The following is a 22,864-nucleotide window of genomic DNA, read 5'->3' as shown; positions in this document are numbered from 1 at the left end:
CATCAGAGGGACATCAAGGAGCATGGGTCGAGCAGAATTCACACATGGGTGAGAGAATTTGATTTTCCCCAAATCAATTTAGGGTTTTCAAAATTAGGGTTTTTAGAAATTAGGAATTTGTTGTAAACTATAAATATGGATGTTGTTGCCACTGTTAAAACTTGTTCTTGGACTAGCCAAGTTTCCCCCTGTTTGGGTTAGGTTTGATTTTTAATTTCTGCTGCATTGTTAACCATTTGCATATTTTTCACTGTGCTGTGTATGATGTTGTAGTGTGTAACTGTTTGATGTTTGTTAGTTTAATGCTCTAATTCACCACTATGTAATTGTTTGATGTTGTGTAATTGTCTGTTGTGTTGTTAGTTTAATGCTCCTGTTCATTTGTAATTGTTCCTGTTAATGTGTAATGTCTTGTTAATGTCTTGTTAGTGTCATTCCTAGCTCACTGTTATGCTGTTAGCATGTTCTAATTCACCACTAGGGTGAAGATGAAACCTTAATGCCACTGTGTAGGAGACTACAATTTTTGCCTTTCATCACTTTGCTCTCACATTGTATGTCAGGCATACTCTGTAGTTAGGATACCCCTGTGATTGAAAGTGCAGCAGCCCATGTGAATTGCTTATGGTCCAAACCTCAGACTAGTTATGCTCTAATCAGATAGCTAGTACCTTGGGAGGACAATTTGGTTGCAATTGGAATATCCAACTTAGTCTAGGTGGAATCAATGCCCTAGTTTGCCATCTATCTTCAACTGTTAGTATTGTTTTCTTTCACTTGTTTGGTTTACCTGCATTTTCTGTTTTGCATTTTCACTGCTTACTTGCTTTCCCTGCTGAATTTCTTCTATTGCTGCAACTGTTGCTGCAGCACTTGTGCTCTGCACTGTTTTTTTCATCTTCTTGGCCTGGTGCTGTTTTGCCACTTCTTCTCCTGCAGCCAAGCCAACTCTTCTGTGTTGCTGCCTTTCTGCAGCTGCTGCTGCCAAACTGCTGCAGCTCTTGCTCCTGTTGCTGCTGCTCCAAAGTCCATAGCCGACAGTTCCTGCAGTCCAAGGCTCACTTCAAAAGTTGAGCCCAATCCAATTCAGGCTTAACCAAAGGCCCAGATTCTCAACTGTAAGACCAAAACCAAGGTCTAGTTCACTAAGGCCCAGTTAAGGCAAAAGCCTAGTTCACTACTAAGCCCAACTTGCAAGTGAACTGTTAAGCCCAACTCCTAGTTGAACTGTTGAGCCCAAAGCTCAACCAGTTTCTAGAACCAAAGCCCATTTGCACTTTAAATAAACTGAGCCCAAGCTCAGTTCATTTTATGTTTAACAAACCCACTAAGCCCAATCATTCAAGGGCATTCAAACCCAATAGTACATTAAGCCCAACACTTCCAAAGGGTTCTAAGCCCAAAGCAAATCTAGGAACCCAATTAGCTAAAACACTTCCGAAACACACCCGATCTCTGTGGATCGACCCGTACTTGCACGAGCTACAACTGACGACCGTGCACTTGCGGTATTACTGTAGGCCCGTTTTCATCGCATAATTTATACACCTTTCCGGACCTGCCAAGTTTTTGGCGCCGTTGCCGGGGATTGGTGCTGTGTTTTATCTGTGTTTTTCTTAGCTATTTTGCATTTCATTTCATAGCATTTGCATCTGCATCTGCTTCATTTCATTTGCTATTGGACCTGCTGATTCTGAACCTGTTTTTCCTCTGCTGGGACGCCACTAAGGAAAAGAACCAAAACCCAACTGGGTTTTTGCAACAATATCAGAGCAGCTGGGCTGTGCTAAAAAGGTAAGCCTAAACCCATTCAATTGAGAGAACCCAACCTGTGGGCTTCCAATTTTTTATTGTGGGCTTGTAATAATTAACCCAATTTTTTGGGCTTTTTATTTTTCTATTTTGGGTTTGTAATAATTTATGTGTGGGCTTGTTGTTTAATTTGTGGGCTTGTATTTATTTTGTGTGGGCTTGTTTAAATTTTTCCATTGGACTTGTATTTTGGACTCTGGGTTTAAACCCAGCTGATAACCGATTGTGGGCCGCAGCCTTCCTTCCATTTCATTAGAGGCTTGCACAGTGGGCTTGCTCCCATTCAAAAACCAAATTTTATTTTTTTAATTTTATTTTTCTTTAAAAAAAAAAAAAAAAAAAAAAAAAAAAAAAATTTCTACTTTGCTCCCAATTTTAAAACCAAATTTTTACTTGCTCCCATCTTAAACCAAATTTTTATTTTTACTCCCATTTTAAACCAAATTTTCAAATGTCTCCCACCAAAACCAAATTTTTCCCAAAAATCCAAACCCTTAAAAACCAAATTCTGAGCTTTGTACATTCTTTACTTAGCTTTGAGCCAATCATGTATAGATCTTTTTCTACAGTTGGGGAATACAACAAATCCCTTAGAGAACTTGCGTGTGGACAAACTTCACGTTATGAACCTCCCACAGACCATGATGTCAATAGTCATAGGAATTATTATGGACATTTTCAAAGTCCCGAGCCTCAATACATGAACCCTAATGACTATTCACACATGCATCATTTGCCACAACGTGAAAATGAACATTTTGCTAGTGCCTCACTCACACAATCATCTCTTGTGGATCAATTAGAAGCTCGAATCGCAGCTTTAGAAATGCAATCACATGAGGAATCTGTCACATCTAATTTTCTTAGGCAACCTAAAATCTATGCATGTCCTGCATGTGGTAGTTTAGACCACCCTGTTGAGAATTGTCATATTTTGCATAATTTTAGGCAATCTAGAGAAAATCCAAGGTATGAAATGCCCATAAATTGTGAGAATGGTAGTCATTGGGACCATAATCAATCCTTTGAGGGTTGCGATCAATCTTTTATAAACCCTAATGACCATGCACATGTACCAATCACCACAATTTGAACATGAAGAATTTTGTACTCCCATGAATTTAGACTCCACCACAGAAGCTTTCAGACTTAGTGAGCAAAACTTCGATAGATCTACATCACGAATTCAGGCATATTTAGATCAGATTTTGCTTCACCTACAAAAGGAGGAAATTCATGAGGAAATGTATGTTGTCCCTAATGAAGTGTCTAGTCCCATTCATGTAAATGATGTTGAATATGAACCTAATTTAGAGGAACATGAATCGACTAACGACACCACCACTTTTAATGAGGACCAATATGCATGCTACCATGATGATGATTATGATGATTATGATGATATGTTAGAAGAACATGAAAATATTGTGGAACCTGTTGGTTCAATAACATATGGCTTCTCGCCCTCGACCTTCATGAATGTTGTTTTTTCTAATACTCATTGTAATTCATATGATTTTGATATTGACATGGGATTCGTACAATTATTCTGTGAAGATGAACATGACATAGGAATAGTTGAATCTTCTGTAGACACTAATATGCATGAAAATATATTTGATGTGTCTGATTCTCTACCTAGGTCACATTGTGATATTTCTCCTGATTTGCCGATGCATGAGAATAAATTTGTTGATGATGTTGATGATTCTGAGTGTGAACTTGCCAATGATTGATGATTGTGAGCATGATGTGACATGTGTAGATGATTTAGGAGATTTTGATTTGATTAATAATGATGCCTATTTCTACTAAGTCACAATCTGTTGGCCTTCCACCCAACCTAGATTTGGTTTGTACCAATATTGTAAAACCAATTTTTCTGAAATCCTAACCTAGGTTTGGAACTGTGTGCTTCCCAAGTCCTCTTGGACTATTTTGCTTCCAAATATAATACATTTGAGGAACCACAGTTGGAAATAGCATGTTTGCCCGTCCCTAGCACAGTTCATTTGAGCTAGACCTTGTGCATGATGAACCCCCAAAACTGCGCGATTTTGTTTTCAAAATTATATCTTCTGTAAAATCCAGGTTTGGGGGTAGCTCATTTTGTTTCACAGTTTCACTTGCGTTTCTTTCCTGTTATTATTGTGTGAAGCTGTTGAAATGTCTACACTTGTCTTTTGGGTTGATCCTCAACTCTTTAGATTGTTAGTGTATGGTGAATTTTTTGTATATAATCCAGTAGATAAAATTTTAAAAACCCTTTTGTTCCTTTTGTATATATTTTGCTAATCCAATATGATCTCGGCTGAAATATGTTGGATTTTTGCCTTGAATAACGGAGTTTTAATTCTGCTTTCGCCGAAATCGGGTATTCTCTCTCCTTTTACTCTACTCAGCATGTCCCTTTCCATATGTTGCATTTTAATTCTTTCCATATTTTGAAACATTGAGGACAATGTTTAGTTTAGGTTTGGGGGTATAGAGTAGATACCACGATAATATGCTATAATTGAAAACGAACTCCTTCTTCTTTTTGAAAAAATTGAAAAATTCCAAAAAAAATTAAAAAATCAAAATTCAAAAAAAAAAATTAAAAAAAAAAAAATCATAAAAATGGAGCTCATTTACCTTGAAATGTTGACTCTTGTGCAAATATGTATTTTTATTAGGAGTCTTAGTCTAGATATTTAGGCACCCTGATTCTAGCACAATTCACATAGTGATAAGAAATTTGCACGCGCACGATCTACCAATACATGTATGGCCTCGATCTTCAAGGTGTTGGATAGGAAGTTACGATTGCCAATCACTTTAGAATACTGAACGAAACTTGACTAGCTTGTTCTTTGGTTGGTTGGGATAGAAGGTGGAGGTTACATTAAGAAAGACAACCATCGAATTTAACTGGGTGCATCAAAAAGGGCTACCTCTTGCAAAGTGTCATGTAATTTTTTTTTTTGTTATGTATCAAAAGTGTTCCTCAAAAAAAAAAAAAAAAAAAAAAAAAAAAAAAAAAAAAAAAACGAATATATTCAGAAAAAAAAATATCAGAAAAAAAAAAAAAATCAAGTATTTATCAATTCCATCATCTCTTGTTCCAAAAATAAAAGAATAGTCAATGTAAATAAGAGTCATGTAAAGAGTTACTTTGTTGTTTTTTTTGTAATAAGCAAGGAAGGGTGTATGCCATTGATGTACAACGCGAGTAATTGTGAAATACCTCCAACTCATTCACAATTCTCGTAAAGTCCGGACAGCTAGCTAGATTTCGACCTCAGTTCTTAGCCTGAGAAACTATCTCTTGGTGATTAGTAGTCATAACTTCAGATCTTTCTTTACACATGTGTAGATACACTTTACACTCTTATCACATGTCCTTATTTGTTATCAGTGCTAGGATTGTGCCTTCGATAGCTAGATTGACATCTCCATTTTGCTGTGAGCTTAACTGTTTTGCACATGTCACGTTTGATGGAATCTGAGCTCATATTTTGTCCTTAGGTTTTGTAGGCACACCTCTGGTAAACCTTCACGAGACTTCAACTCGTCCACTAGGGACACTTAGTGGTTTAAAAGGCTTAGTGCATTCGCTAAATGCATTCGAGAGACCAGCGACAGTGGTATAGTTAGGATTTCCTTAGTTTTGTTTTACTTGAGGACAAGTAAAATTCAGGTTTGGGGGTATTTGATGAGTGCCAAATATTGTATATATTTATCCCTTTTTGTTGGCATTTAACTCATCTTTTGCGCATTAATTCTACATTTTATCCCATATTCTGTATTTTCATTGTTTTCAAGAATAAATATTTTTATTAATTAATTTTGCATTTTTAGGTAATAAATAAAGTCTGGATGAATTGCGGAGCAAAAAGAGCAGAAAAGTAGTGAAAAGCCGGGAGGAATTACGCAAGGAAGCCGCGAAGAATGTTGCGCACAAGACCAAAAAGCTAGGAGTGGGCTCAAGAAGGAAGAATTGTTCTTAAAGAAGATATGGGCTTGGCATACCCAAGGCCCAAAACCCTTACCCAAACCCATTTCCACTATCCAAGCCCGTATCGGATTTCAGCCGTCAGATCGAAGCATTTCAGCATCCTACGGTCGCTTCATCATCGCACATCAATCTCCGAAGCTCCCGCTTTACATCGCAACGCCCATCTCCATCTTGGGCCGTCCTTTTCGTTGCATTCCTCCATCCGACGGTCGCTACCCACAGCCTCCCATCGCATCGTTGGATCCACCTACCATCGTCACATCCCACGGATCAGCTCGCCAAACATCGAACCAGATGCTCCCGCTTCACACCCTAGCACCAAACCCTATACTACCACCCAAACACTCCCTTCTTCCCAAACATCGATCTCATCTTCTCCACCCGACCATTTCCAGAACCACCACCACCTGCTCTACCCTGCCATCATCTTCCCCGACCAGCCCAGGTCGTCTCGAGTTCCACCACCACCACAAACACCCGACAACACCACCACCATCACCCGACAACAAAACCCATCATCCTATTTCACCCATTTCATTAACCCTACCCACTGTTAGGGTTTTGACATGAGAGAACTAGGTTGATGGGAACTGAATTCGTAGCAGGAAGAGCATCAGAGGGACATCAAGGAGCATGGGTCGAGCAGAATTCACACATGGGTGAGAGAATTTGATTTTCCCCAAATCAATTTAGGGTTTTCAAAATTAGGGTTTTTAGAAATTAGGAATTTGTTGTAAACTATAAATATGGATGTTGTTGCCACTGTTAAAACTTGTTCTTGGACTAGCCAAGTTTCCCCCTGTTTGGGTTAGGTTTGATTTTTAATTTCTGCTGCATTGTTAACCATTTGCATATTTTTCACTGTGCTGTGTATGATGTTGTAGTGTGTAACTGTTTGATGTTTGTTAGTTTAATGCTCTAATTCACCACTATGTAATTGTTTGATGTTGTGTAATTGTCTGTTGTGTTGTTAGTTTAATGCTCCTGTTCATTTGTAATTGTTCCTGTTAATGTGTAATGTCTTGTTAATGTCTTGTTAGTGTCATTCCTAGCTCACTGTTATGCTGTTAGCATGTTCTAATTCACCACTAGGGTGAAGATGAAACCTTAATGCCACTGTGTAGGAGACTACAATTTTTGCCTTTCATCACTTTGCTCTCACATTGTATGTCAGGCATACTCTGTAGTTAGGATACCCCTGTGATTGAAAGTGCAGCAGCCCATGTGAATTGCTTATGGTCCAAACCTCAGACTAGTTATGCTCTAATCAGATAGCTAGTACCTTGGGAGGACAATTTGGTTGCAATTGGAATATCCAACTTAGTCTAGGTGGAATCAATGCCCTAGTTTGCCATCTATCTTCAACTGTTAGTATTGTTTTCTTTCACTTGTTTGGTTTACCTGCATTTTCTGTTTTGCATTTTCACTGCTTACTTGCTTTCCCTGCTGAATTTCTTCTATTGCTGCAACTGTTGCTGCAGCACTTGTGCTGCTGCACTGTTTTTTTCATCTTCTTGGCCTGGTGCTGTTTTGCCACTTCTTCTCCTGCAGCCAAGCCAACTCTTCTGTGTTGCTGCCTTTCTGCAGCTGCTGCTGCCAAACTGCTGCAGCTCTTGCTCCTGTTGCTGCTGCTCCAAAGTCCATAGCCGACAGTTCCTGCAGTCCAAGGCTCACTTCAAAAGTTGAGCCCAATCCAATTCAGGCTTAACCAAAGGCCCAGATTCTCAACTGTAAGACCAAAACCAAGGTCTAGTTCACTAAGGCCCAGTTAAGGCAAAAGCCTAGTTCACTACTAAGCCCAACTTGCAAGTGAACTGTTAAGCCCAACTCCTAGTTGAACTGTTGAGCCCAAAGCTCAATCCAGTTTCTAGAACCAAAGCCCATTTGCACTTTAAATATAACTGAGCCCAAGCTCAGTTCATTTTATGTTTAACAAACCCACTAAGCCCAATTCATTCAAGAGTATTCAAACCCAATAGTACATTAAGCCCAACACTTCCAAAGGGTTTCTAAGCCCAAAGCAAATCTAGAAACCCAATTAGCTAAAACACTTCCGAAACACACCCGATCTCTGTGGATCGACCCGTACTTGCACGAGCTACAACTGACGACCGTGCACTTGCGGTATTACTGTAGGCCCGTTTTCATCGCATAATTCTACACACCTTTCCGGACCTGCCAGTATCTCAACCACAACACTCTTGCTTTCTCAAAACGTGATTTTCGAAACAAATACACCCAAGCGAAAACACTTTGGTCTTCCAAAATAGTCCACAATAGCCTCATACGAAACGAAGTAAAAAGCACAATCAACTAACCAAAATATGGTTATACAAATACTTACTTGGAGCTATGCGGAATGCATAGGGTTATATGCTACAAGAAGTATAACGTGAAATCCTTCGATGTAGAGCACTAACAAAAAAGAATGTGGAATATTAAAGTATCCCATTCTTCCATAACACTTTAACTTGCTTCATTCCCAAAATTCATAACATCAAACCCTTCAAACTTGAATGCTTGATAACATCAATATATGCATTTTCGAATATTTGATAAATTCAAATCCTTCGTACTTGAATACTAGAAAACATCAAACTCTTTGAAACCAAAAAATTCGTATATCCACAAAAAACCGAAACATCCCCATTTCTAACTTCGATCCTCTCCACGCTCACCGCACCACTTGTTGTGGGAAATAACCAAACTAACTGCACCACTTATTAGGTAAATCCAAATAGAATTAACCCACAAGACATTAAATCTTTGGATCGACGTAGAGTGAAAGATAGACGATGCAAACACATATTAAAAGCAATAAGTAAATCATATAAGACTTAACGTGGTTCGTCAATATGCCTAAAGATAGACGACTTTTTCATTGTTATGGAACCATTAAATAGAGAATTACACTTAACGATTGATGAATCAATCAACAAATTACGATCCAACATTTTGTGATCATAATCCCTAATATAAATCCCTTGAAAAAAAATCTCCAATATTACCGAATAATGTCTAACCAAACAAGATAATACTTATCTCATATAACCGAGATGATCTCCTTCTAAACGATGTCTCTTCCAACACCAACTATGTCCTTCCACCATCAATGAACAAGGATATCTTCTCTTCACTAAACGATGTCTTCTTCGTAAAACAAAAATCGTAACGATGTACTCTTTCAACACCAACGGTGTATCTTACAACACCCGAAAATGGTCCCTCTCTTTCCCTAAAACTCCACCCCAAGATGTGGGATGGAATCCCTATAAACCTTAGATAACTACATTGTGTATTCTCTAATTCTCTACTAATTTTCCATTGTGAATTCCATGTATAAACACATAGTCTTGACCACCTTATATAGGAGTTACAAACTTGATTCCCAAGTATTAGTCTCCTTGGAAAAGGAAACCGTAACCAACTAGAAAACCTAATGTTATTTAGGTAACCTATCTCCATATATAAATTGTCCCAAACTATGAAACCGTATGTTTCTCTAAATTAACAATCTCTAGTGGTTTTCGGAAAATTCCGAAAACTTCCCTAAAACACCAACAATTCTCAACACTCGGCAGGTGGAGAACAAAAGCACTACTGGTGAGCCTTTGCAACAGGTGGAGATTAATGCAACTCCACCAATTTCAATTAAGTCTGTATCTGTTTAGAATACTTTTGAATACAAGAGGTCTGCAAACAAGTAGCTACTGAAGTTTAAAATGATAATGACGCCGTTGTAGAAGAGGAACACGAGTCAATAGAAGATACAAAATCTACGATCAAAGAGACCATAGAAAACAGCAATCCGAGAAGATAAACCAGGAAGCCTGATTGGATATATGATTATGTTTCTTATGCATTACTAGTTGTTGAAGATGGTACTCCTACTTCCTATTTAGAAGTTGTACGTAGTGCAGAGTGTAAAGAATGGGAAGGTGCAATGCATGACGATATGAAGTATATTTACAAGAACGACACATGGATTCTTATGAAGTATCTTTGCAAGTGGGTATATGCTAAGAAAGAAGGATCTTCGGTGAATCAAATACGATACAAGGCAAGGTTAGTTGCAAAAGGTTATGCCCAAAGAGAAGGGATTGACTACAATGAGTTGTTCTCTCCGTTGGTAATACAATCATCAATCTGTATTTTGTTGGCCTTGATAGCACAATATGATATAGACCTAGTTCAGCTATATGTTAAGACATCGTTCTTACATGGTGATATAAAAGAGGAGATCTATATGACTCGGTTGAGTGGGTTCAAGGTTGATGGAAAAGAAGATTGTGTATGTAAACTGAAGAGCTCATCGTACGGGATGAAGAAGTCTCCTAGACAATGGTACAGGCAATTTGACCAGTTTATGATAGGACAAACGTACACATGAAGTCACTATGAACATTGTGTATATTTTAAGAAGCTACATGATGGGTTTTTTATATATTTTCTCTTGTATGTCTATGATATGATGATATAATTGAATAACAAGAAAGATATTGATAATTTGAAGCACAAGTTGTCATCTGAGTTTGAGATGAAAGATATGGGAGAAGCCACGAAGATTCTTGGTATGGAGATTCAACGTGACAGAGAGAAGGGTAAGGTTTGTCTGTCTCAAAAGGAATATTTGAAGAAAGTTTTATAGGAGTTTGGATCCCGTGAAGGAACTAAATCTGTAAGTACTTCACTTGGTGCTCATTTTAAATTTAGTGCTCGTATGTCTCCCACTACTGAAGAAGAGCGAAAGTATATGGCACAAGTCCGATATGCTGAGGTTCTTGGTAGCTTGATATGTACGATGATATGTACGAGGATGCAAATTTCACATGCTGCTAGTATGGCCAGCCGTTATATGCATTTTCCTGGAAAGGAACATTGGCAAGCTGTGAAATGGATTTTGAGGTATCTTTATGGTACAGTTAATGTTTGCTTGGAGTTTTTGAAGGATAGAAGTAACAATCGGTTGTATTTTGGGTATGTGGATTCAGACTATCCCGGTGATTTGGATAAGAGATGTTAAACTACAGGGTATATATTTACCGTAGCAGGGGCACCAGTAAATTGGAGATCAATATTGCAAACTACTGTGGTGCTTTCAACAACGGAGGCGGAGTATACGTCAGTGACAGAGGCATTTTGAAGAGGCTATATGGTTACGGGGTTTGCTAGATGACTTAACAGTTATGAAAGACTAACTTCCTGTGCATTGTGATAGTTTAAGTGCAATTTTTTTGGCTAAGAATCAAGTACATCATGCTAGAACCAAACATATAGACGTACGATTTCACTTTGTGAGAGAAATTCTTGAAGAAGAGGATATTCTACTTATGAATATCGATACCAAAGACAATCCATATGATATGTTGACTAAAGTAGTATCCAGGGTCAAGTTTCGACATTGCTCGAAATTGATCCACATCCTTTATCTTTAGTGAAAGGCCCTTTTGGGGTAGAGGTTCTTAGGAACCTGGTGGAGGTCTTCTAGCAAGGCCATTTGAGATAACTACGGTCTGGTTTGATTCCTATTGAGGATACGTAGGCATCCAATGGTGGTTTAATCGACGTTGGAAGATGGAGGTGATTTTGTCTATTAATCGTACCATACATGAATGCATGATCCGAGGTGGATAATTCTTGGTAGCATGGTCAAAGACTAGATTAGGAAATCTAGTTGGTTTGGGAAACCAATTACTAGTTTCCTAAGTATAGCAACTTAAGAGGTTTGTCTCTTAGAGTTAAGTTAGGAAACCCTATACTTGTAGGAAAGTAATCCTTATTAAGGAATGTCTTCATTCCTATTGATATGTATAAATAGCCATAGAGAGAACTGATAAGTGCATAATTCATATGATTTTAGTTCCCATTCCATACTTGTTTTCGCTATTATTCTTACATATTTTCGTATTATTATTCTTGTTTTCTCTTATGTGTCTCTATTAGGTGAATCATCCAAAAAGGAGTTACAAAGTGCTGAAAAGAGCTAGGAAGAGAAGGAAAATTAAGGATTTCTCATCACCATCTTGAATATAATTGAAAGATAAAAGAATTCAAAAAGAATGAGGTCATTCCGAGTTCAGACGAAGAAGTTCTGGCAAAAACGAGTTTTTATCGAATACCGAAGACAGTAGGTTACGCATACGGGTACGCGTACCTTAGTTCCGAAAATTTCTGCTGGAATTTGAGGTACGCGTACGGGTACGCATACCTAGCAAGTAGGAAAACGTGTATAAACTCCTTGGAAGGCCTAAGAGCACTTTTTTCATATTTATATCATGGATGTTTCTACATCTATGAGTAGCTAAACACCTATTGATTGAGGATGAATTCTAAGTTGTAAACAAGATTTGAGTTATTATATTAATATACTTTGAAGTTCTTCATATGATTAAATATTTGATTGATAGATTGTCTAGGTGGCCAACTGGATTGATTTTTTGATTTGATCTATTGCTAGTATTGAGTTAGGAGATAAGTAATCGTAGAATAACCTTTACACAAGTAGAGAACACGAGACCTTACAGAGAGATTTTGTGGAGCGATTATATGTATAAACAATACTAGAAAGTGGACCTTGAGCTAAGAGTCTAACTATTAGGATCAACCTATAAATTCACAAAAGATAAAGAATTCGACCAAATTACACATTGAGTGAGCTACTACTAGGTGGTTTAGACGAATCAAATCTGGTATTGGAGAGCTTCCGTACTCAATGATAAAATAAATTTAGGGAACAACACTGAGCTATCTGTTATTCCACGATTGGTGATAATCTATGATTAGCGACAAGTAGGAAAGTATAATAACTCATTGACAGTTTATTAACGAAGAAGGATTCCTCGATCATACCTCTCTCTATTGATTACAATACAACTTTATTTTCTTTGATTATTTATTTTGTTCACAATCTAAAACAAAACCCCCCTTTGTGACACTTTAACAACTAAAACTCACTGCTCTTCGTGGGAACGATCCTTACTTCCATTATATTACCAGTTAATTGTGTGGAAATAAGATTATTAATTTGTTGAGCCTACGACACCCATCAAGAACTAGAGAAAACACACCAGAACTAAAAGAGTTATCTTCTTCTCTTCTAAGGGTTTGTATATTCCAACTTGTACGGTGATATATAAAATTGTTTATTCCTTCCCGAGGATTCAACCTCGTTAAATACTTATTTTTATTGTGTGTGTGCGATTGTGTTCTTGGAGATATTGAGATACATTCGTAGTAGTGAAAACCTAACGCTTCCGCAGGCTTTGGCGCAACAGAAAATCCTGGTACAGTCTATACGTTCGATTACAATATTGTACATAAGATTGTTTTAACATGGTAAACCTACTGTGCACCCGATCTGTACACGACCAAATTCGAATAAGAATAAATTTTGTAATCCATATTTCAAGACACGAATTTAACATGAATGAGTCTTGTATGTTCTTTGTTGTTGAGTTAATACTATCTAGATTTAAATATGAAAGACCTGTGATATTTCAATTATAAAGATAAAAAATATTTTGGGCTGAATGTAATACCTATAAAAACTTCCATAAGAATATCGATTCTTTTTAGGAATTCCTATTGCAAATCTTCTATAACGCTAATTAATTCTCTTTTGAAGATGCTCTTGAAAATCTTCTAATAGAAGGCAATTCTCTTTAGAAGATGCTTCTCAATAATTACGGTTTACATGTTTCGTAACCTAATTGATTATCCTTCACAAGATCACTTAGGAACATTCTAGAGATATCTTCATCTATTAAATATAGGGTTTATGAAAAACACTTACATACAGGTTCCATAACAATTAAAAAAATAGCTTGTCCGTGCTTTACGATTCCTAAGTAAAGTCTTCAAAATCTCACTCTTCTTCATGAAGAACAAATATGTAGAAAACAACCTTACGCAGCTCATACACAATTTTCAAGGATGGTTTGTGTAGTCAATTTTTTAGCCACACATTTTTTGGCTTTAATAAATGACCAATAACTTCTTCGTCATATCTCAAAATTAAGTGATTCTTGGCTCGTTGATTTCGTCTTCGAATTCACTATAACATATAGACCTTTCCAAGATGAAAGATCATTCTCAGTACTGCAATCTTAGGATCAAATATCCTCAAGTATATAATATGTATATTCACCGCCCGGGATTTATTTCAAAGATTGATCACTTTGTTTAAATACCGTCGTTATCCAACGACTCTCTATAAATACTCCATATTTCATTGCCTTAATCTGATGTAGTTTGATTTTATTTTTCCTTCATTAAATCCAGTTAATTAAATTAACTCTAAATGTCATTGACAAAAAGACGATGATAACTCTTCAGGGTTTTAGGGTTAAGGGTTTAGCGGCGGTGGCGGTGGAAGCGGCTGTGGTGGTAGTGGGTAAAGGTTTTAGGGTTCAGGGTGGTTGTGGTGGTGGTGGAGGAAGCGGCGGTGGCGGTGGAACGGTGGTTGTGGCAACGACGGTGATGATGATGACAATGACGATAACGATGGTGGTGGTGGTGACGGTGGTGGTTATGGCAGTGGTGTTGGTGGTGGCGGCGACGGTGTTGACAGGGATGACGGTGGGGAGGATATGAGACATATCGCAATATTTAAGGTAGTCATTTTCTAAGAAGATAAGGTGAATTTAAAAAGAAAAGGTTTAAAATGACTTTCCTTCACGTGTGAGAGTCCACATATGTGCAAAATTGATCACTTGATTAGCTTGGATGCAAAAACTAAGGGATTGGAACATTTTAATTTTTTTCCGAAACTCGGAGCATTTTCTTTAACGACACTTCAAAATCGGGGCATTTCAACTCTTAGTCAAACAACTAGCATAATAATTTAAAGCTTTTTTGGTTAAATAGAATTCAATTTTTTTTTTGAGTTTTTACTTTTTAGTATGAGTTGAGTGTTTAAGTAAATGTGTTATTTCCAGAGATAAAAATACTAGCCGTTTGGGGAGAACATCGGTATGATTGTCTCAATGTTTTTCGATGAACTATGTACGTCTTCACTACTGAAAACTGGAATTGCCAACCACATTACTTAATTGACTTGTTCTGGAACTAGTGACTCACAGATCACGCACCAAAAATCAAGGCTGTGGTAACATATTTTTTTTGTGAAGATATACAAAGTGACAATAAGGTCATTATTATAACTGTTGGCATCACGATCACAGAAATGAACTTATACTGACACCAGCCATGAACACGATATTACTTGAAACCTACCTTTTGTAATGTTGTGGAAGCATGCATGAAGCCTTGAAAACATGTGGCATCCGCACCATAGACTCACTGCCTTCATGTTTACAAGGTTGGAGCCTTTAATCACATAATACTTACAAGGTTCACGGATGACTCACTACCTTCATGTTTCCCATAGACATGTGGGCAGTATGCGTAGCGAATTGTCATCAGCTGCCGACATGAACTTTATTTTTATTTTATTTTATCATGCTTCTCTTTGATTGATTTCCAAATCTTCGCCTTAGATGGGCACCTAGTCTCGGTTTTGGCCGGCTCCTTGCGTAGATGAAGAGCCATAACCAAATTAAAATCTAGCTCAATGTGCTTACTCAGATATTTTTTACGCTTTTATCATTTTCTTTTTTGGTTTACGCAATACATCAAGAAGACATAAGTTGCAGTTGCAGTTGCAGTGATGCCTTTGAAAAGAAGGATGACATATTCGACCAGCAAACTGCTGATTCACAGAAACCAATTAGTAAACAAATGAATAGGGAGGAATATTTAATTGTGCAGTAGAAAATGGTATTGCATGTGAATACAAATGGGATGAACACAGATCAAATTCATTTTGTCACTTTGTTGAGGACTGAACCAGGCTTTTTAATCTAAGCAATTTTGATTCAGGTACTTCACCAAAAAACGCTTGTGATCGATCCACATGAAAATATCACCAGCAGATGATTTCACTACAACTGTTAATGTGATTGCTGATTATGATCAGCACAACAAGGCACTGCTGGAATACATTGAAAAAGTCACGACTAATGCCGACGAAATTCAGAAGAGAGTTCTCTCTGAAATATTGTCTCGAAATGAACACGTGGAGTACTTGCAACGGAAAGGTTTACATGGTCACACAGATAGTGAGACCTTTAAGAAGATGCTTCCCGTTATCACTTATGAAGATCTCAAACCCGACATTGATCGTATAATCTCTAATGGTAATACTTCCTCACCCTCCATTCTCTGTAACCAACCCATTTCCAAGTTATTTTGCAGCTCAGGAACTTCATCTGGTGTGAGGAAAAGAATACCAATGACGGAAGAAGATGCCGAACGAAGATATTTCTTTCGAAGCCTTGTCATGCCGATTGTTGATCAATATATACCTGGTTTAGACAAAGGGAAAGTCATGTATATTATGATCACTGTGCCGCAAGACAAGACTCCAGGAGGAATAGGACTTTCTTATTCAAGTACAGCCTTCTACAAGACCTCGTATTTTAAGGACGGATTCAAGAATAATCCTTACAACAACTACACTTGTCCTATCGAAGCCATCTATTGTGAAGATTCATATCAGAGTATGTATTCTCAGGTTCTTTGTGGGCTGTACCAAAACGATCAAGTTCTTCGACTAGGCGCGCCTTTTGGTTCTGGTATGGTTTCAATCGTAAGGTTCATACAGGAAAACTGGACTTCTCTTTGCAATGATATTCGAAATGGAAGGATAGACAACAAGAAAATTACTGATCTGCTGGTGAGAAAGGCGGTCTCGAAGTTACTTAGCATCAAACCCAATCCGAAACTTGCTAATTTGATAGAGACTGAATGCAAGAGAGATGAATCTTGGAAAGGGATCATATCGAGGTTATGGCCCAATGCTAAATATATTGAGAGTGTTGTTACAGGAACCATGTCTCAGTATATCCCGTACATTGAATTTTACAGTAATAGACTTCCCATCGTTTGTGCTAGGTATGCTTGTTCGGAAGTCTACTGTGGGATAAACCTTAACCCTCTATGTCAACCCGATCAAGTGTCCTACACCCTTATCCCCACAATGGCCTATTTTGAGTTCTTGCCAATAACTAGCGACCAACATGATCAGCAAGAGCTAATCGATCTTACTGCTGTCAAGCTCGGAAAAGAATATGAGCTCGTTATCACAACTTATACTGGTAAGTGGCAAGATTATATATTAAGATGAATGTAATTATGATGTATATATGTAATTTCATTTTTCGTAATCGTTCCCATTGTATAAACTTGTAGGACTTTATAGGTATAGAGTTGGAGACGTCCTAAGAGTCGCTGGATTCAAGAACAATGCTCCTCGATTCAACTTCATGCGTAGAAATAACACACTTTTGAGCATTGATACTGAAAAGACAGACGAAGTTGAGCTACAAAATGCTGTGAATGTCGCTGCAAGCCATCTCAAGAAATTCCTTAGTGCGTCTATTGTTGATTACACAAGTTTTTCTGATCATCATACAACTTCGTCAACTACTCCTGGCCATTACGTACTCTACTTTGAACTTCAGTGGGATAAGAACAATTTTTCAATACTTCAGACGACGGTTATGGAGGAGTGTTGTCTTTTAGTAGAAGAATCCCTCGGAGCTGAATACCGTGAATGCCGGGTTGATAAGAAATTAATTGGACCTTTAGAGATAAAGATAGTGGAGACAGGAACCTTTGACAAGCTCATGGCCTACGCAGCAAAGGAGGGTTCTTCAGTTAACCAGTACAAGACACCTAGATGTGTAAAGCTTGCACCCATTGTCCAACTTCTCAACTCTAGAGTGGTTTCTAACTATTTCAGTCCCAAATCCCCACAAACTTCCGAAATATAGGTCTCTTACCTACTTTCGGTCACAAAATGCGCAACGGTTATTAGTGGGTCATGATGTATCGGGTATTGCATTTATCTCTAACAAATTGTCATCAGCTGCAAACAAGAACTTTGTTTTGATTTGTTTATTTAATTTGATTTTGTCATGCTTCTCTTAGATTTCCAAATCTTTCCTTCATCCCCTTTTCGGCAAGCTCTTTGCATATATAACCAAACTAAAATCCAGCTCAATGTGCCGTTACTCATTTTTTGTTTGTTTCTAAAGATTCTTTGACCCTGCCATATGAGCTTTAAAAAATACATCAAAATGAGATGCCTTTGACAAGAACGATGAGATAGCATGAAGCAAACTATAGCTTGAATTAAGGAGGCTCATGTGAATACCCGAGATGTGTCTTTGGAAAAAGATAACAAAGAATCCAAATCTTAGACAGGGTCTTTGTTTTTACGTTTTTCTTTTCTTTTTCTTTTGCTAATCACAAACTCCCGACGGGCAAATTCCCTAACAGCCGTTGGGAATCTTGGTTGATGTATGTTGGGGATGTAAAAAGGCATGGCCAAGATTTTCTTTTTTATTTTTATCTCAGTCAGTTGTTGGTCTTGATACTAAACTTTTTACTGGACAAACTGATATTGGTATTAAGGTACTCTCGCTGGCTATGGTCGAGCTGAATCATTTTGTATTTTTCCAGTGCATTTCGAGTTGGTTGACGAGGCAACCTGAAAACTTATTTTGAAAACCCTAATGATTCTAGTGTTTTAGGATCTTTTAATTATCACAAAATTGGTTAAAAAAATTAAAATCAACAATTTCTGGGTAAAAAGGATATTTAGAAATTGATACTGTTTAAATGGACAAAAATGTAAAAATAGCCAGGATGTAAACAGTTTCATCCTACCAATTTTTAAATATTTTTTCTTATTTTTAATTTACATCAGGATGCATTCAGTTTCATTCTTGCTATTATTTAAGTTTAAGTCAAGATGAATCCAGTTTCGTCCTTGCTATTTTTTTGGTGTCCATTTCACCCATACTAATTTTTACTCGTCCATTTGAATCATGTTTTAAATATATTTGGACAAATGACCCATTTCCGTTTAATTATATGTTTTTTTTTTCTCCCGAACTAAGTTTAAATGAGTAATTTGGTCACACCTACTTATAATTAATGTAACTATAAGTTTCGAAACTAAGTTTAAATAATGTAATTTGGCCATACCTACTTCTCTATTACATTGGCCAAACCTAAAACAAAGTCATTAGGGCTTCCGTTTCAAAATAGTAATTAGGATTTCGTACTGCTATACATATATAGAAAGAGAGAGAGAGTAATTAGGGTTTTAAAAGAAAAGAAAGATAAAATCTTCCAAGAGATTTAATGGAGAAGTTACCATCAGAAATCAGAGCAAACATATTTTTCTGACTTAATTACCGATAATCTCACTCTCAATCTTGCAGTGCAGAGGAGTATGCAAAATGTGGAAAACTCTGCGACCTAAACCTATGATCGATGGGTTTGCTTCACGTTAAGGAAACTAATTTTAAATCGGACCAAAATAATGATGATAAAGTTAATACTAATCATGTCGATGGACAACTCTGCTCTATCGGAACCCTTACTGTAGACCACCGTTTATCGGCCTCCAAAAGTTTCATGGTTGGTTCTTGTAACGGTTTAGTTTGTTATGCCAAGATACAAACAAACCTTTAAATTTTTTGTAATGCATGTCTATATTTGCAATCCTGTGACTAAAGAGCACATTGAACGTCCTCTTCTTTTTTAAACGTAACAAAGCAACAAATTAACCATCTCTCTTTTTCTCCCTGAACAAGCAAAATTAAATATTCCTTGTACTAAAACTTAGCACAAAAGTAGTACCATAAAAGAAAGAAATAAAATCAATAAGAGATGTCTACCGCCAAACAGTTGATCACAAAGTTGCAACAGCTGCCATGAACTCGGCATCATTCTCTAGAGCCTTCAATGTCTTAGCAGAAAGACAAGCTTCAATTCCAATACTATCAGGAATAGGTCCAGGAGTTGATGTAATCTTCCCATCACGTTTGTTAACAATACCACTTCTCACCGCAATGGGTGTACCCCAACCGAAATTGTTCCCGTACATATCAAATCTTGGAGAACCCCCAGTTACCAATGTATACTGCGATGCCGATAAGTTTGACATCTTTTTCACTGTAGGTTTCTCAACCCATCCCTTCCAATGACTTCGAATTGCTGCACCGTCAAACGATGTGACCAACTTGTTCAATAGTAAAGCTCCCAACTCAAACCCACCAACTTCTAGTAGTTCATGCACCTTAACAGTTGCATCGCCAGACACAGCCGAGTTTCCAAAGAAGGATTCAGGTGGAGGTGGATCTAATCTGCCTGTAGTTCCTATCGCTAAGCGATACCTAGTCTCTTCATTTGGATCTAAACACCTTGCTCGTATTACCGCAACCCAAACGTGAGCCAAAACCGCTTGTAATGAGGAGATTGTAACATTTGCATTACCATCATCTTTTGCCGTCTTTGAGTTGGCCTTTTCTTTTAGTATTGCGATGTTTTCTCTAGTGAAGATAAAGACTCTTTCAAAAAGGGGAGGTGGATCATACTTGTATCCTTCCCAAGACTCAACTGTAGATAAAGGGAATCGAATGGGTAGATCCTTTTCTATATCATTCATAAGACACAAACGATCAAAAATAGGGGGACGTGAGATGTGATGATCTTCCGGTGATGAGCCTTGTCTGGAGATCTCACACCACGAGTTAAAGAAATGCCAAAATGATTTTCCATCACAAACAGTATGATTTATACTGCATCCGATAAACAAACCATCGAGAAGTTCGGTTACCTGTACTGAAAGCAACGGTTTGGATCGACCATCGTAGTTCACAGCATCATTGAGGGTGAAGAATGAGTTTTTCAATATGGCGGGTACGTGGATCGAATCCATAATATCAGCTACTGTTATATTTGCTGAGGCATGGATGAATTCTGCACCAGCTGAATTGCAGTCTATATAGAAAGAGACGGTGTTATCATCATCATGTACTTTGACGGCAAGTCGACCTGCAAGAGGGTAAAAGTGGTCGAGTGTAGAGGCTAAAGACCTTTTAAGCTGAGTGATGATTTCTTCTTGTTTGTTTTCCGTTGGATGAGCAAAAAGCAGACCTCTTTGCATATATGGGAGTAGTAGGGATTTTAGATCCCAGGGACCTATATGGATTTTCAGATCATCATTTTTATGATTGTTAGTTACCGGTAGGATTGTGGTGGTGGAAATGTATCGAACGTCATCATCCATCCTTTAATTAATTTCTCTTTGTAATAAGTTTTCAAATGGCTGAATCCAGTGATTCTTGATATGGGGTTCTTAACAATGAATGCAAGATGCAGCTGCACATAAATTGAGACACTTCAATTGCTACAGACGAATTGTGTCGTAAGGATTTGTTAATGTATAAAATCCAAATCATAGACATGTGAGCAGTTATCTCGAACGAATTGTCATCAGCTGCCGACATGAATTTTTTTTTTTTTTTTGGAAGAAAGGGTTATACTAAAAGAGAAAGGAGTATACAAAATAATCGCTCACTCTGGTGAGTGCTTTCCAATTGCTCCAAATGAGATTAGGGGAACAAATTCAAAAAATATTTGAGTGAAAGACCAAAGAACAACCAACTTTTTTACAAGATCAATGATTTCGTTTGTCGTTTTCTGACGTCCCCAAAAATCTCTCATTCCTCTCCTTCCACAAAGTCCAACAAATTGCGTAATGGATGATTTCCCAAACAGCTTTACCTCTTCCTTGCAACACATTCGTAGTCCAGGCATCAAACAAATTTAAAAGCTTTTTCGACAAAGGCTAAGATATCTTGAAAGCCTTAATAAAGTAATCCTAAACCACGGAAGAAAAAGAACAGTGCATAAACACGTGGTCCATAGTTTCGTCTTCGCATACCTCTATGAGACAACATATTTCTAGTTGGGAGAGAATCATTGAAAGAAGCCCAAAGAATAAAACTAATCTTGTTAGTGATTATTCGATTCCAAAGATGTCTATCAAAATTGCATGAACTTTTTTTTATTTTCATTTGTCATGTTTCTCTTTAATTATTTCCAAATCTTCCCTTAATTCGTCTCGTTTTTGTTTGTAAAAGGGAGCCATAACCAATTTAAAATCTAGCTCAACGTGCCGTTACTCAGCTAAAAAGGATAACAGAATTCGTCTACCCTAGCTGGCACCTGCCGGCTGGAAGGACACGTTGAAGATGGGAATGGATCGCCTGGATTCCAACAAGGTACCGGAGATTTTAAGGAGCGAGCTGTTTGAGTTGGACAGACGCATTGCAAGTCTAGGAGAGACTATAATGGAGATATTATGTGAAGGTTTAGGATTGGAGAGAGATAGGTTGAAAAATGTAACATGTTTGGAGGGAAGGCGTTTGGCAGGGCATTACTATCCATATTGTCCGGAACCAAACCGGACATTAGGAGCAAATTGTCATACAGATAGATCTCTCTGTGCTTACCGTTCTGTTGCAAGATCAAATTGGAGGGTTACAAGTGAAGCATGGTGAAGATTGGGTTGATGTTAAACCCTTGGATGGAGCTCTTGTTATCAATATAGGAGATATTCTTCAGGTTTGTCATTTAACATTTCTTGTTGGTTGCAACGATCAAATGAGACCCTTTTCGTAGGCATATTCCGAACTTCATGATTCTAAATATTTTAAAAGCAATTTTGATGATATTTTATTTTATATAGATAATGTCTAATGACAAGTATCGGAGTGTGGAGCATCGAGTCTGGCAAATTCTTTCCGGGAACCAAGAATTTCGATAGCTATTTTCTTCAAACCAAGAAGTAAGGAAATTCTATATGGACCTCCCCAGAGCTAATAACACCTCCGCAAAAACCAGCCATTTACAAGCAGTTCACATTGGAAGAACTTATGATGAAATTTCGATCAAAAAGGTTGGATGGGATGTCATCTTTAGTAGACTACTTCTTGTTGTAAGTTGTGATCAAAGATGAAAAGGATACGAATGAATTATAAAAATAAAATAAAAAATAGAGTCGTTGCAGTGTGAAGTCCAGTTAACTAAATCATTGTAATCGTTAACCCATGTAAGTTCTTGATGACCTTATTTTGCATAACTGTGAGAACTTTGATGGTTTATCAAGGCTCATAAGTGTGACATGATACACAA

At 37.5% G+C, this 22,864-nt stretch overlaps 3 protein-coding genes across 3 annotated transcripts; 2 read left to right on the top strand and 1 right to left on the bottom strand.

Moving 5' to 3' along the window:
- Window positions 1-15,722: 15,722 nt before the first annotated feature.
- On the top strand, window positions 15,723-17,643 carry LOC113328878 (indole-3-acetic acid-amido synthetase GH3.6-like). The gene is made up of 2 exons (XM_026575870.1): window positions 15,723-16,965; window positions 17,060-17,643. The coding sequence occupies exons 1-2, from the start codon at window positions 15,723-15,725 to the stop codon at window positions 17,641-17,643; spliced, it is 1,827 nt and encodes a 608-aa protein (XP_026431655.1).
- A 1,931-nt stretch (window positions 17,644-19,574) lies between these two features.
- On the bottom strand, window positions 19,575-20,954 carry LOC113328877 (protein ENHANCED PSEUDOMONAS SUSCEPTIBILTY 1-like). Its single transcript, XM_026575869.1, has one exon. It carries the CDS (start codon window positions 20,952-20,954, stop codon window positions 19,575-19,577), a length of 1,380 nt encoding a protein of 459 aa, XP_026431654.1.
- A 967-nt stretch (window positions 20,955-21,921) lies between these two features.
- LOC113328875 (1-aminocyclopropane-1-carboxylate oxidase homolog 11-like) lies at window positions 21,922-22,496 on the top strand. Its single transcript, XM_026575868.1, has 3 exons — window positions 21,922-22,071; window positions 22,163-22,294; window positions 22,419-22,496. The coding sequence occupies exons 1-3, from the start codon at window positions 21,922-21,924 to the stop codon at window positions 22,494-22,496; spliced, it is 360 nt and encodes a 119-aa protein (XP_026431653.1).
- The last annotated feature ends 368 nt before the right edge of the window (window positions 22,497-22,864 follow it).

Source organism: Papaver somniferum, unplaced genomic scaffold, assembly GCF_003573695.1.
Source record: "Papaver somniferum cultivar HN1 unplaced genomic scaffold, ASM357369v1 unplaced-scaffold_114, whole genome shotgun sequence".
NCBI classification, from domain to species: Eukaryota; Viridiplantae; Streptophyta; class Magnoliopsida; order Ranunculales; family Papaveraceae; genus Papaver; species Papaver somniferum.
This window is presented reverse-complemented; position numbering and strand designations above follow the sequence as displayed.